The sequence below is a fragment of the Mirounga leonina genome, unplaced genomic scaffold, assembly GCF_011800145.1.
Source record: "Mirounga leonina isolate KUSES-001 unplaced genomic scaffold, KU_Mleo_1.0 Mir_268, whole genome shotgun sequence".
NCBI lineage: Eukaryota > Metazoa > Chordata > Mammalia > Carnivora > Phocidae > Mirounga > Mirounga leonina.
Window position 1 is genome coordinate 423,745 of NW_023270649.1, and position 14,540 is coordinate 438,284.

The 14,540-nt window shown below is 59.0% G+C and overlaps 1 protein-coding gene across 1 annotated transcript; it reads left to right on the plus strand.

The window, feature by feature from the left end:
- Nucleotides 1–997: 997 nt before the first annotated feature.
- On the plus strand, nt 998–10,581 carry SHOX (short stature homeobox). The gene is made up of 5 exons (XM_035029617.1): nt 998–1,259; nt 4,516–4,724; nt 8,618–8,675; nt 8,781–8,869; nt 10,336–10,581. The coding sequence occupies exons 1-5, from the start codon at nt 998–1,000 to the stop codon at nt 10,579–10,581; spliced, it is 864 nt and encodes a 287-aa protein (XP_034885508.1).
- The last annotated feature ends 3,959 nt before the right edge of the window (nt 10,582–14,540 follow it).

The window sequence follows — 14,540 nt, forward strand, 5'->3', positions numbered from 1 at the left end:
AGACACCAGCTTCCCTGCACGGCTCTAGAGAAGGCTGCCTCGGCGCCCAGAGGACCGCTGTTTACAAACCAGGTCTCTCTCCGCGCCAGCCGTGGCCGTCTCTGAGTCCGGACCCCCCGCGCTCCGGGTGCACGCGGCCCGGCCGCGCCCCAGTCCCCGGCCTCCGCGGCGCCGGCCCCTCCGAGGTCTGCGAGCCGCTTTTCGCCGCCGCCGCCGAGGTTCCGGCGTCCACGCTCGGGTACGCGCGGGCCCCGTTCCTCCCCCTTTCGGGGTCCTCGAGCTGTTTACCGGCCACACCGCGCACCCCAGTTCCAACCGCTCGCTCCGCGGGCCGCGCCGCCAGGTCCGGCCCGCAATCCAACCACATCTCAGCGTTGCAGCGGATTCTCGTCTGTGGATCGCGCGTCACCGTCGCCCGGGGTCCCCTCGGCGTCTCTCCCTGCATTGCCGCGCGCGCGGACCGACACATCTTGCGGAGACGGGTTCCCGGGCGCGGGGCTGGCTGTTCTCCTGGCCGCGCGGGCCGGCGAGGACCTCACCATCGATAAACTCCTCCTCGAGTTTGCTTTCCGCCACGCATTGAGCGAATGCGGATACCTGTTTGGGGCGCTGGCGCCTGCGCCTGCTGGCGCGCGCGCGCGCTCTCCCTTCAAAAAAATCGGATCTTTACCTCTCCGCACCAAGGTGCTCAGACGCCCAGCAGTGATGAAATGAACAGGAAGCCAATTGCCGGACTGGAGGTGGGGGAGAGATAGCATCTCTGCGTGCCCCCGCCGCCGAGCCCGGAGCCCTAATTGCTGCAGACAGGGAGCGCTGGGGGTTGGGCGGACGTGGCCGCGTATAAATAGTGAGATCTCAAATTGAAAGGCATAAATAACAGCAGGAAGGATCTGCCCTCGCACGGACAAGTCGTCTCCGCGCGGGGAGGCGTGCGGACCACAGCCCGGCTCCCAGCCAGCCGCGCCGAGCCCTGCGGACCCCGCAGCCCCGCGCAGCCATGGAGGAACTCACGGCTTTTGTATCCAAGTCTTTTGACCAGAAAAGCAAGGAGAGTAGCGGCGGCGGCAAGAAGGATTCGATCTCGTACAGGGAAGTTTTGGAGAGCGGACTGGCGCGCTCCCGGGAGCTGGGGAGCTCGGAATCCAGCCTCCAGGACATTACCGAGGGCAGTGGCCACTGTCCGGTGCATCTGTTTAAGGACCACGTGGACAGCGACAAGGACAAACTGAAAGAGTTCGGCACGGGGAGGGCTGCGGAAGGTAAGCTCGCGCCGGACGCCGCGGCGGGCCCCTCCCGGGGACCGCGTCTCCTCGCCACCGAGCCTGCCCGCCTGGCCCTCGCTCCGCGCGCGGGGAGGCCCCGGGCGCCGCGGCTCGCTCAGAATTCCACCCCAAACTCTGCATTTACGGCCGCGCTCGGACGGAAAGGCCCCGGCAACGCATCGCCAGTCTTTGCGTAAGAAAGAAAGGAAACGCGGATACGGGAAGGGAGGCCGGGGGGGCCGAGGATGAGCAGGGGCTGGGGCCAGGCGCTGCCTGACGACTGGCTTCCCCTGGGCGTTGGCACCGGACGTCGCAGCGGGAACTTTCCCGGGTTGGGGTCCATCGGGCGGATGTGCCTGAAAACCGAGGTCGGCTGCAGGCGCTGTTGGGCGCGTTGCCTGTCTGCCGGCCTGCCTGAGTCGACTCCCCAGAGCGCGCGAGGAGAGATCCACACGCATCTCTCGCAGCGCCCACCCCCTCCCCGCGTCCCGAGCCTTTGAAACGGGCAGGCGTTGAGGGCGAGCTGGCGGGTGGGCCCGGAGCTAAGGCTCGCAGTCTCCGCTCCTGCCTGCCCAATCCTCTCCGCGCTGTTTTCCTCTTAGGGAAAACTTTCCCCTTGAACCTTGAGACTTGATCTGGGCTGACGCGGGCCTCTAAATTAAAACCACTCCCGCGCCCGCAGGTGGCCAGGGTCTGGACGCGAAGTGAGGGGCCCTGGGAAGCTCGTGGCGGGGCGCGCGCGGCCGCTCCGACCCCAGGCTGTCAGAAGCCGGCCCTGCGGCGGGTGGACGGCGCGTCCTGGGCCTGGGCCTCCTTCCCTTCCAGATAACGTTCGCCGCGGTTCGCCCTGTTGCTGAATGGGGCGGGGGGGACACGGCAAGTTTATGGGGGCTCTCCCAGCTGGGCAGGGGTTATCCCAACCCCGGGGATCTCTGAGCAAACAGGGCAACCAGCAGCGGTAAATCAGAGGCATAAAATGGGCTGGATTTCTCAGGGGGCACAGTTTGAAACTGCTCGGAATGTCTATTTTTCATTACAAAGAGGAAATACAGAGGCTTACCATTCGCCTCCGCCGGCCCTGTTCCACTCGCTGTCAGCGTGATGGTCCCCCTACAAGTAGACCTCCGCACCCCCCCCACACCTCCCCCGACTCAGGAAGCCCACGTCTCCTGCTCTTTGGGACCCTACACTTGGGGTCTCCGAGTGGCAGAGTCCTGGGCCATGGCCTTGAAACGTTGCCGATGACCCAGATGTCTTTCAGAGGCCTTGACCCGTGGAAGCAGCAAGCTGCCAGAGGCTTACAGATCCGCCCCTGACCGCTGGCCGCCCAGGTGGCCTGGGCCGGACCTGTCTTACCTCAGGGTGCCCCCCTTGGGCACTGCCGGGTACCCCTGACTCTATAATTCATACAGAGTTGGCTTTAATGAAGACACAGCTGTCAGCTGGGTGCGACTCAGGGCCTACACTGAAGTTCTACATGACAGCACCCAGGGCTGACCTCCATGGCTCCTGACCAGTTCCCCCCAAGTCCTTCCTAGAGGTCAGGCCCCTCCTTGTCCCGCCTGCCTCCTTTCAGCCTGATTGCTGAGGCAGCGGACCCCGGAAAAGGGGGCCTCGGAAAGAGAGTGCAGTGCAGTCAAGGCCTTTGAAAAAGGAGAGAACAGAACAGGGTTGCCTCTCAGCTGTGCCTTTCCCCCCTTCGGCTGGGTGTACAGACCCCTTGCAGGGCTGAACCCCAGGCTGTATTGGTAAGATGGGAGCCAGATGGAAGTGTGGGAGATCTTGGGGTTCCAGCAGAAACCCGGAGGTCTTAGGCTCCTGCACAGTGGGTCCCGCGTTGCCGAGGAAGGGACTGTGGATTTTGCAAAGCCTGCCGCGGGTTCTTAAGGACTTTGAAGGCCAGCTTCTCAGCTGGGATCAATCCCTGGGGTCAGACTTCAGAGACAGGGAGGAAGGAAGAGGGGGGGGGGGTGCCTCTAGGACAGGATTTACGACTGGGAAGAAATGGGGTGTTTTTGGAAATGCGATGCTTTCAGGAGGTGGAAGGGAATTTAAAAATCCAAGCTGGGGTTAAGTGCCCCATGCTCAGGGGTCCCGATGCTGCTCAGGAGGCAGACTCAGGACTGAGCTTCTGGTGTCCAGCTCAGGGATCCTGACTGGGGGAGCAGGGGAGCAGGATTACCCCTCTCCCCACAGCCGCTTTCGGTCTTTCCCTCTTGGTAAGTTTCTGGGCTGAGTCATGCAGACCCCTTCTCTGCTTCAGACCTGGGGGCTCTTTGGCTAGAGCCTCCTAAAGGCTGGCGTCTTCTTGACAGCAGGGGACATCTAATTAGGGCGCAGAGATGCTCTGTGCCTGTGTCCAGTAGGTTCCCTGATGCAGAGAAAGCAGCGGGAGACCCAGGCGCCGGGGAGGTGCAGCTTCTTACCCGATGCTGGAGCCCCCTCCCGCCAGGAAATAGAGATGCTATCATCGTTTTTGGACTAAGAAAGTACCACTGTCGGTGCCCTGGTGGGATGTGTGCTGCACCGCGTGTCAATATATGTGCAACAGAGAGAGACTGCAAGCAGAGGGTGTCTTGTCCCATTGCACCTCCCCCCAGACACCATGCTGTGCTAGGATAGGAGTTTTGCTCTTGGAGTCTGAAGAAGAGACCAGGGTGGGGGCCGCGTGCGCTCAGCTCCTCGGCCTCCTCCGAGGGAGGATCCGACCCGCCTGGCGCGGCCCCTGTCCCGCTGCCTAGCAGCGGGGGGCAGCAGGGTTCCCGGGCTTGGACCCCAGCGTGGCCTGGGCCCGCCGCACACCCTCCGCGGGGCCGACACTCGGGCCACTCTGCCCAAACTTCTTGGACTTAAAATAATATTTAACACCCCACTCCGGAGAGGCGGGGCGGGGCGGGGGAGAAAGTTAGGGTATATCAATATGTCAAGAGGCAAAGTGGAAAAATTAAGGAAGCCATGGCAAGACTAGGCCAAGAAACACGGCGCCGCCAATGCCCGAGTTATTACCAAAGAGCGTGTGTTCCGTGGAGTCCGCTTTATCGACCTGACGCAGCGCCCCCCGTCAGGGCGCCTTTGCCGCCGGGGCCCCTTGCTCCGCAGGCACACACTTCGATTTTAGCCGCGCGGCACAAAAGCCCGCACCGCGGGCCCCTGTCTCGGGCGCACGGCCCCGCGGGCCCTGGCAGGCAGGGACGGGCAGGGCGCGCCGGGGGAGCCCTGCGCCCTCAGCCCTGTGCCCTCGGCCCGCCCGCAGGTATCTACGAGTGCAAGGAGAAGCGCGAGGACGTGAAGTCGGAGGACGAAGACGGCCAGACGAAGCTGAAACAGAGGCGTAGTCGCACCAACTTCACGCTCGAGCAGCTCAACGAGCTGGAGCGGCTCTTCGACGAGACCCACTACCCTGACGCCTTCATGCGCGAGGAGCTCAGCCAGCGCCTGGGGCTCTCGGAGGCGCGTGTGCAGGTAGGAGCGCGCGGGGCCGGCCCCCGCCACCCGGGCCTCGCCGGGACCCCCGAGCGAGCGCGGCAGCTCGGCCCCGGCTGCAGGCCCCTTCCCCGAGCGCGGGGAGACTGGGAGCGGGCTGGCGCGCCGGGCCTTTCGGGTGCGGCCCTCGCAGGCGGGTCGCACGGCTCGTACGAAGGGCGACTGCCCTGCCTGAGCGGGCCGCCCTCCACGTCCAGGTGGTGGGGAACTGGGACGCCTCTTCACCTCTTTCCACTGGTTCTGTTCCTCTCCTCCTCGGTGCCGCGGCCCTCAGCCCCCTCCCTCCCACTCCAGGGAGGGGAGGCGAGGGACGAGGTGGGGGGAGGCGCGCACACTGGGCATCTTGATGAGCGCGGCTGCAGCCCGCGCGGGGCCGGATTAGCCTGGGCGCGCGGGGCGCGGGGCGGGGGGGGGCGCGGGCGCATGAATTCATGATGCCCCATCTGGCAAGCCACTGTCGGCGGGGGGCCCTGGGCGTGCACAGCACGTGCGCGGAAGGGACGCTCTGGCAAGCCTTTCCCGGGCATGAGGAACGTTCCCTTAAATTTATTAATGCATTAATGGGTGGCAAAGATCGGCTTCCAGCTCGCTTCCTCCGGGATGGTGCAGACCCCGCCTGGGAGGTCGGGCCTGGAAGCTCCCTCCTCAAGGCTCGGAGTAGGATAGAAGCGCCAGGGAGAGAAGGAAAGGGGGTCAGCATCCCCGGGCTCTGGGGACCGGTTTTAAATAAACGGAATTAATATTGTCAAGCGGGGAGGGGGGTGGCCGTGAAAATCCCAGCGCTTTGAAGGCCTGGGTTTCCCCGCTGCTTAGAAGATCAACACATTCAAACACCACTCCCCCCGCCCCCAGTTGACTTAGGAAACGAAAACACAAACGTGTGTTATAGATAGTGTTTTACGAAATTTTTAATTTGAAAAACAATTTTTTTTGATCCCAGCCCCCTTTCCATCTCCCAAGCGGCTGCCATAAATAATAGGCTTTCTTAGCTTGAAATGCAATATTCCTCAGCCTTGTTCAGCTCTTGTCCGCAGAAGCAGCGGACACAGAATCTCGCTGCAAGGTGGGACCCCCCCGCCCCGCGCCCTCAGAGTAGCCCCGGCCAACCTCTTCCCTGAGGGTCCAGGCGGTTAGCTCATCTGTGGCCCCAGCGAAGAGAGGTGGCTACGGCTGAGGGTGTCTTTTCCTGCTGGCCACCCTTCTCGGGGAAGATGGATGGGGCTGCACCGTATAAATTAATGAAAAGATTAAACTTTCGCTGAAGGGGACATCAACTTTTATGTCATCTTCCCGGTGTCTTTCTGCCTGGGATCTGTAATATCTCCCAGGCCTTGATGTACTGTTTCTATAAAAATAAATTACTTCTAATTTAATTCTACACTATTTCTTTCAGCAGTCTATTACGGAGTAACACCTTAGCAGGAGGGACGGAGTGGCAGGAAATTGGTTCTTGGGTGCTTGCAGATCTTGAGAAAGCCCTAAAATATAAAGGGGGGGGGTGAGGACGGGGGTGGGGGAGAGAGATGTGAGTGGCTATATCCATCCAGAGGTGAATTAAAATTTAATGACTGTAAATAATAATAAAAACAAACATGGGAATAAAATAGAAGAAATCATTTTGTTTTGGCCACGGGGACGAGAATCGCAGGGTAAAGGGGCGGCAGACGGGCTCATAAAAATCAATTAGTTAAAATGAATGGGTCATCCCGCAGAAGGTGCGGAGGTCTGGGGTGGGGGTGGCGGGAGCAGGGGGGCAAGAAGGGCCTCTGGTTTATTCCTGTCTCCGAAGTGTTCGGTAATCCTTTTCGGTACAGCCCGTCCCGTGTTGTTAAAGGATAGAGTTTCAATTTAGTGTGGAAATTTGCTGTAAATAAATTGGGGATCCTATGGAAACTGGTCCTTATTAACCTTTTATTTTTACTGTCACCGTGGCACCTCATATCACGCAGCTGTCAGGGTTATAATGGAAAGTTATGAGACCACAGTGAGGAGCACGAGGTAATTTAATTACAACAAATATCTTTGGGTTTATGGCGCAGAGCTAAATTAAATGTCATTATTCACTGTCTGTAATGGAAATCAAAAAGAAATCAGATTACACCATTTGTGAAAGAAATCAGTGAGTGGCCCTTAATGAAGATATAACCGCTTAACCAGTGTAGTGCACTTTACTTAGCATATTCAGGACTAATTGGAATTGATCGTGAATCACCCCAAGACTGATTTATTATCGCTTCGCGCACTGGCTAATTCATCACTTTTATTCTTCATAATCGCATTGCCCCCCCAACCCCCCACACCCCCACCACACGACGGCGCTGAAAGGAAAGTGAGCTTTGCTTGCCAGATTTCAAGAGGATTCTGTTTTTGAAAAATGCCCTTCCAGGGCGCAGAGTTTGCTCTCCTGAGGACTGGGTCCGACCCCGAGGAGAGGGAGGAGCTCAGGACCGGGTCCAAAGGGGTCCAGTTCGACCAGGGGTGGTGGTGATGCGGGGGGGGGGGGGGGGGGGGAGGTGGAGGCTTGTTGTGTGTGTGGGGAGGAGAGGAGGAATGTCAGTGCAGGCTTTGCAAATGCAAGGGAAGGTTTGTGGACTTGGACTCGGGTGCAGAGGGAGAGGGGTGACAATTTGGGGATTACTTTTCAGGGGAAGAAGCTTAAACTTTTCCAAGCTCCCTGTAGCCCATTGGCATGAGCTTTGGAACCTTCTGGAAAGCCAGTTCTCCAGGCGGGTGATGGCTCAGCTGTGGATAAAAAGCCTCCTCTTAAGAGTCTGGGAAGGAAAAGTGAAGGTTTCCAGTCTCCCGGGTGTGCCGCGGTCTCCCCGTGCGTGGTGGGGGTCTGGAGGGGGGACAGCCCCCCGCCCTGCTTGGAGCAGTGGGTCCTCAGGCACCCGGGCAGAGTAGCCCAAGGGAAGGGTTTCTTTGTGCCAATTATTCCGCGTGGTCACTGACCACCATCTCGGCCAAGAAGGTCAGTGAGAGTGGCAGGAGAGCTTCCGGAGGAGAAAACGTTAGGGAAAATTCAGTGGCTAAGAATTTGGGGGGAGGGGCCTCCAGATTTCGTCAGGCAGAGCCGGAGGGCAACGGTGTCCAAGGACCAGAGCTGTCGGGAGGAGAGAGGGAGTGTGTGACCTTGGGGAGCAGGGAGGAGGCTTTTTGGGGGGTGAAATCCTGTGCACCCAAATTTTGACATCAGACCTGTGCATCTAGCTGAACTGGGGAGGGTCGCACAGATATCCTTTCTCCAAGAATTAGATTTTTTTTTTTTTTTTAGAGAAGCTGGTGCCTGAAATTATGAGCGTGCCCCCGCCTTTCTGGATCCAGGATGTTCATGACTCCTTAATATTAACGGGGACCCTCCAGGCTTCCAAGGAGGGCATGGAAGTTTCTGGAGCCGGGGTGTCCCGAGTTCGACTGGGGAAGAGGTTGCAGTTGAAGCTACTTATCAGCCTGTGTGCCCCCTTCGTTGGCAGCTGAGGTTTCAGAGGGGAAGGTCAGGCTCTCCCAGGGGCTGGCAGAGTGGAGCAGGGAATGCCCACACTGATCATGGAAAGTTCTCGAATCCGCCCTGCACTCCTTCACTCGATGTGGATGTTGAGGCTCACCTTGGGGAACAGACAGGTCCCAGAAGTGAGTTTGGGAATTCCCAGCTCTAGGTCGCCAGGTATGGTGGGGCTGGGTTGGGAAAGGAGGGGGCGCGGGAGAGAGCTCTATTGCGCCCTGAGTCGCACCAGCCTCTGCGCCTTGGCGCCTTGGGAACGGCGCGCGCCCCCCGCGCCACCGCGCCTGCCGTCGTGGGGGCGAGAAGCCCCAGCTTCGGAGGAGGCCGGCAGGCTCACGGGGCTGCGCGCGTCTGTCTGCTCTGTCCTCAGGTTTGGTTCCAGAACCGACGAGCCAAGTGCCGCAAGCAGGAGAACCAGATGCATAAAGGTGGGTGGTGCGGAGGCTGACAGTGGAGGTGGGCAGCGCGTGCAGCGGCCGCCGGGGTGCGCAGAGGACCCTGGCGGGCTTCATGGCTCCTTTCTTCCCTTGCAGGCGTTATCCTGGGCACCGCCAGCCACCTGGACGCCTGCAGGGTGGCGCCCTACGTCAACATGGGCGCCCTGCGAATGCCTTTCCAACAGGTAGCCCGTTTTTCTTCCTTGTGAGCTGCGCGCGGGGGCCGCCACCTCCCCGCCTCCCTGGCGTCCTGCTTCCCCCGGCTGCTCCCGCCCCCGCGGAAGAAAGGCTGCCGCCTTTACAAGGGGGCATTTATAGACCCGTTGGCACGTATTAAAATCACGCTGTAAAACTCTAAGACTCACCTTTGGGAGGGCCAGGAGAGAAACCCAAACACAATTTTACAAAAACTGGAGTGAGAAAAAAAAAAAAAAAAATCCCACCCACCCAGGCTGCCTGGTTGGGAATGGAGGGGCGGGGATTCTCGCACTTGGGTGTGAGGCCCTGCGTGTATACCCAAACCCCAGCCGGCCTGCCCCATGGCCTCAAGGGGAGGTGTGTGCACCCCGCTGTAGCTGGGCCTCGCTCTCCAACTCAGAGCTGGGATCCTGGGGCTCAGGATCTCAGGATCCCCGTGCGCAAAGCTGCTCTGCGTGGACGTGGGGTGGCTAGGGTGTCAGAAGGCCCCAGGGCTGCACCCTGCTTGGGGCCAGCTCCTGGTGGATGGTGGAAGCTGCGTGGGGGAGGCCCAGGGTGAGAGCGCAGAGCCCACGCGTTCTCTGCCTCGCCCCAGCGCAGGACTTGGGGGTGCTCCCGTTGGGGCCCCAACGTTGGGGGACGTAGAGCGCATACGCCGGGGGAGCAGGGGTGCTCTGGGGGGAGCCGAGGCGTGGCCACCACTGCACCGAGCGGTTTTGCTCCGAGGATCAGGCCTGGGTTTATATTTGGATCCGTGTTTGCTAGGGGCCTCTGCGGCTCAGCTAGGGCATGGGTGGTGGTGGTGGGGTCAATGAATAGACACCCGAGACTTAGAGTGGGTGCTCGAGCCTTGTGCTCTTGGACTCAAGGTGCCCCAAGCGGTTAAGGGCGTCCAGGGCATGCGCAGGGTCCCTCTCATTTGGCCTCGCCCACTCCGCTCGCGGGGCCCATCTTCCGTCCCCGCCCCCGCTCCATCCTTTCCCCAGGGAGGGGCCGTCTCTCTGCATTGCAGAACTGCTGCCCCGACTTGGGGTCAGCCATGGGGTCTTTGCTGAAATTCGGCCCTTGGAGCACGGACCTGTCGCCATGCTCCTCATGGACTCAGAGACGCCCCTGGGAGGGGGTAGTAAAGAGGCGCCCAGAGCCCGACTCGGGGACATGTCACCAGTTCAGGGAAATGAGGCTTTCGTGAGGAGGGGATGCTGCCGAGCACACGGGTGTGGGCGCCCCAGGGGTGGGCGGGTGTGAGGTCTGTTCGCATTCTGCAGCTCTCCTTGCGCACGGCAGTCAGGGGCCCCGGCGTTCGCGGGTGTCCAGAGGACAGTTCCGACTGCCCTGGCTGCTGGAGGCTGGGTGGTGGTCCGCGGGGTGCGGGAAGGGGGCTCCCAGGGCTCCGCCGGGCGGGAAAGCCCAGCTGCTCAGCCGTCCTAACGTGCCAAGTCTGCCCTCCCAGGTCCAGGCGCAGCTGCAGCTGGAAGGCGTGGCGCATGCGCACCCGCACCTGCATCCGCACCTGGCGGCGCACGCGCCCTACCTGATGTTCCCGCCGCCGCCCTTCGGGCTGCCCATCGCGTCGCTGGCCGAGTCGGCCTCGGCCGCGGCTGTCGTGGCCGCCGCCGCCAAGAGCAACAGCAAGAACTCCAGCATCGCCGACCTGCGGCTCAAGGCGCGCAAGCACGCCGAGGCCCTGGGGCTCTGACCCGCCGCCCGCCGGCCCCCACGAGCCCGCCCGCGCTGCGTCCGGCGCTCGAATCCTGCGCGCCCCGCGAAGGCCGCGCCGACGGCTTGGAGCGAGGGCGCGGGCCCTGGCGCAGCGGCCTCCCCGCCTGGGGCTTCCCGGGGCCCACCACCGGCCCAGGGGGGGGCCTCCCGGGACCTCACGACCCCTGCAGACGCTCGCAGAGACTGCGGAAGAGAGCAGGTGACGGCCAGACCAGCTGACGCAGCCCTCGGCCCGCGGTCTGTGCGTCCCGGGACCCTCGGCCCGCGGTCTGTGCGTCCCGGGACCCTCGGCCACGTGGAGCCCCGCGCGCCCTCCTCTGTGGCCGGCGTTCCTACCCCGTGCATGCGGCCCCTTACACACCTTTCGAAGATCATAGAGTCGATTACGCAAGAAGATCTGGGGCTGGTCTCCGCCGAAGATGCCAATTCTTGGTCGCTAACAGTTTTACGCGCTGCCACGAAGTTGTTTTCATCCGAGGAGGAGGAGGTGCGGGATGCGAATGGATTGCAACGTGGACTTCCCCCTGCCAGATTAGGGGCCCGTGCTCTGCAGCAATAAGGAAATGCATCTGCCGACCTCGGGACAAGGTGGGGGGGGGTCGGGGAGACCCCAATCTCCCACGTTGTCACCGTATTTTTTTAGAGGGGACCTGGATTACGAGCACGGTTTTCATGCACACGTTTGTCCCCCAAAGCACCGAGTTTAGGATTCCTTCTTGTGCCATAGAGCAGGCGACTTTATAACTTTTCCAGTGTTTGATTCCCGAATTGACTTTTTTTTGGGGGGGGGGGGCTGTTTTACAGAATTCAGACGCAAATAACTTGCATAGAGACCCGGGGCGCGTGGTTTTAAGGTATAATACTGATGCAGCATTAAGTTTAGTGAAATGCAATTAAGTGCAGTAAAGTGCAATACTGTAAATGTTATAGATTTAAAAAAAAAAAATAGCCGTGCACTCTTGACCCCGTCAGCTTCGGACTTGTAAGGGCATTACCTTCTCCTGCATGCTGCGGGCCTGGCCGACTGGGGCCCATCGCCAAAAGGATGGGGGGTGGGGTGTAGTGTGCTCTGGATCTGGAGGAGTTGAGGTGTGTGGCATGTGATAAAGCAGGACCCCCGGGGGCCGGGGGTGGGGTGGGGGGGAAAGCCAGGATGTGAAGCCTGCGGCTGAGATGTTTCTGGGAAAAGAGGCTAACACACGTCCTCCAGGCCGTGAGTTTTAAGCTCACGTTTTGTAGCGGTTAGTCCGTTCCAGGTATGATTTCTTCTTTCTCCCTGCGTCCTCCCTGCACCCCTCTCCACGGCCCCCACCGATTGGGAAAGCACCAAATAGTAAATTATTTTCTAGAAGTTGGTATGGAGTGGGAAACTCGCTGGAAACGACAGAACCAAAGCGTGAGGGTCCCCAGTGATGCCCCGAGTTGGGGGCAATGTGCTCTGCATGTAGTGTAGGGGAAGGGGGTGCCGAGCCGCAGTGCTGGGCTGGTCTACCTTGAAGATACTACGCATGTGTTTTTGCCTTAGTCACCCAGGCCTGCCCAGAAAACGGAAGCCGCTTCCTCCATCATTCCCACCAGCGCCTCACTGGCCATCCCCTAGCGTTTCCTGAACTTCTCCGGTTATTCACTCTCATTCCAAAACAGCTTTTGACCTTTCCAGATTTGGTGTTGGCGATGTTCTTTCCTTTACCCCTGAACTTTGGTATATTTTTCCAAGGAAAAAAATAATTTTTTTTTCCTTCCATGTAAGGGAACATTTTCTACCTTTTCACGGAGCTGAACTGTGGATGCATTTGGACATGTCTCATTTCTGTCATCTGAAACTCTTAATACAAATCAAAAGGCCCCTTCAGCTTTTTAAAATTTTTTTTAATTTTTATTTTTTGGAAATTTCAGTAAAGCTCTAAAATGACAGAGAGAAGAAGAAAGCACGGTCAGGATTTTTAAATCGCTTGCAACTTTTTTTCCCCCCCAGACATTAATGGCATTATAGAGTTAGCCTCGTATGTGCAGTCTTGCTTCTAAACAGCTGTGAGTTAAAAAAAAAAAAAAAGAAGAAGAAGGTCCTATAAATAAGCTGGAATTTTCCTTTAAATGCAAACAATGCATTTCAAACCCTTTAAAGCTAGTGGCATTCGTCCTAAAATTTAACACTTGGCAAAGGTTGCAGGTAAAATGTGTACATCCTTACTTTTTTTTTCCAAAAAAGCTTATAATAATTTTTTTTATCTGAACAGAGTCCTCATAACCACTCCCTCCCCAACAGAAAACTCACTGCGCGTGAGCAGAAAGACACGGGATAGGATCCTGGCAGAATATGAAGTCTTAACATAGAGCTGCATGCTCCTGACCCTGCTGGGAGGCTGGTATCATGAGCCCTGCTGGATGGGGGACACCTGATGCTTGTTTTTGCCTTTTTTTTTTTTGCTTTCTTTTGTCTGATTTAACATGGAAAGTGAGCCGGGTATAACCCTCACAAATGGGACGCCCCCCAGAACAGAACCAAGCCAGCAAACCGTATGGGTGGCATTTACTGTGGAGAGTGGCTGGCCTCGTGGGTCCACCTGGAACACAGTCGCGGAGACTCTCTGCAAGCGTGACCCGTGGCCCGTGACTGCAGCCTCTTCTTTCTCCCAGAAAGTCTGAGAGAGACAAGCAGATGGGATTCTCAGTTGAGTTGGGGGGGGGGGTCCACTCCTCACACTGCAGCTCTGTGTCCCACTTCCTTTCTTGCGGGATGCAGAGGACGCCAGGGACGGGATGTGTGTGCGTCCCCGGTCCGCCAGGTCCTCATCACCCCAGAGCCAGGGCATCGTGCTCACCCATGTGCACGCGTGCGCTGTGGTTTTGACTCATTTTTCTGCAGGGCGTAAGAAATTAAACGTGCAAGGCGGATGCCTTTGGGTTGTTGCCGGTGTTTTCTGCTCAAAACGAGACCCCTTTCCAAGTCATGCACGTTACTTCCACATAGTGTGTGGGCCGGCGTGTTGGGCTCAGTGAGTGGCATCACGCAGATAGCGTGTTGGGGAGGGCTGCGTTTTCACGCCATTGGATGCAAGAGTATTGGGTAGTCAAACCTCCGCGAAGGCTGAGGTGGGTGCCCAAGCATGCTGCTCGAGCTGTGGGCTGGTTTTCATGGGCACTAAGCTCGGAGTTTTATTTGCCGAGATGGGTTGAGCCTCGAATGCCTTTTCTTTTTCTTTTTTCTTTTTTTCTTTTTTCCCGAAACCTTGGCCAAAGAGTACTTTTAGGATGGATATTGCCCCAGTTTGGCAACACGGAGTTCTGGTGAGACGTTGTCGTTCCCTTTAGGCTTTCCTTACGGATTTGAGTTTTCCTTCCTTCCGCTGTGTGTTGTGCGAGGCAGCGACAGATTGTGTCCTGGGGGAAGGTTCCAGAGTCTCCGGATGTTGTGCGCTGGGTGTGCTTTACTAGATGAAGCATGTGATGCGCACGCGTCCTGGGAGCCACTCCCCAAATTGCTAGGATTCAGAGAAACGACACCTTCTTGAGGGAACAGGGGTGTCCTTTCGTGGTTGGCCGGATAGGGATGCCGCTCACTGTGGTTTTTTCACGATCCCTGAACCACAGGGCTGGGCCGGACGGGGTTTCCGTAGCGTTCACAGGACCAGCAGGCGGATCCAGGACATATATTGGTGACGGTGCAAACTCCGCCACCTGAGTGGGTCGGCATCCTGCACGAGGGGGGTGGGTCTCCCGAGCCTCGGATGCTCCCCCCTGCTCTGCCAATGGCGGTGGACGGAATGTCCACCCCACCTCACTCCAGTCCAAGCTGCACCCCCGTGGCGGCGCCCCTCTCCTGGCAAGCCTGACTTTCAGGGATGGGCTCGTTTGCTGGGCCACGAGCACCTGTGGTCTGTGCCGTGGCGGGTGGCGGGAGATCGTCTGGATGTTTCCGCAGGAAAGAGCAGATAC

Coding starts and splice junctions, on each gene's coding strand:
- SHOX (XM_035029617.1), top strand. CDS start 998: ATGGAGGAACTCACGGCTTTTGTATCCAAGTCTTTTGACCAGAAAAGC. Junction 1,260..4,515: donor CACGGGGAGGGCTGCGGAAG/GTAAGCTCGCGC, acceptor GCCCGCCCGCAG/GTATCTACGAGTGCAAGGAG. Junction 8,870..10,335: donor TGCGAATGCCTTTCCAACAG/GTAGCCCGTTTT, acceptor CTGCCCTCCCAG/GTCCAGGCGCAGCTGCAGCT.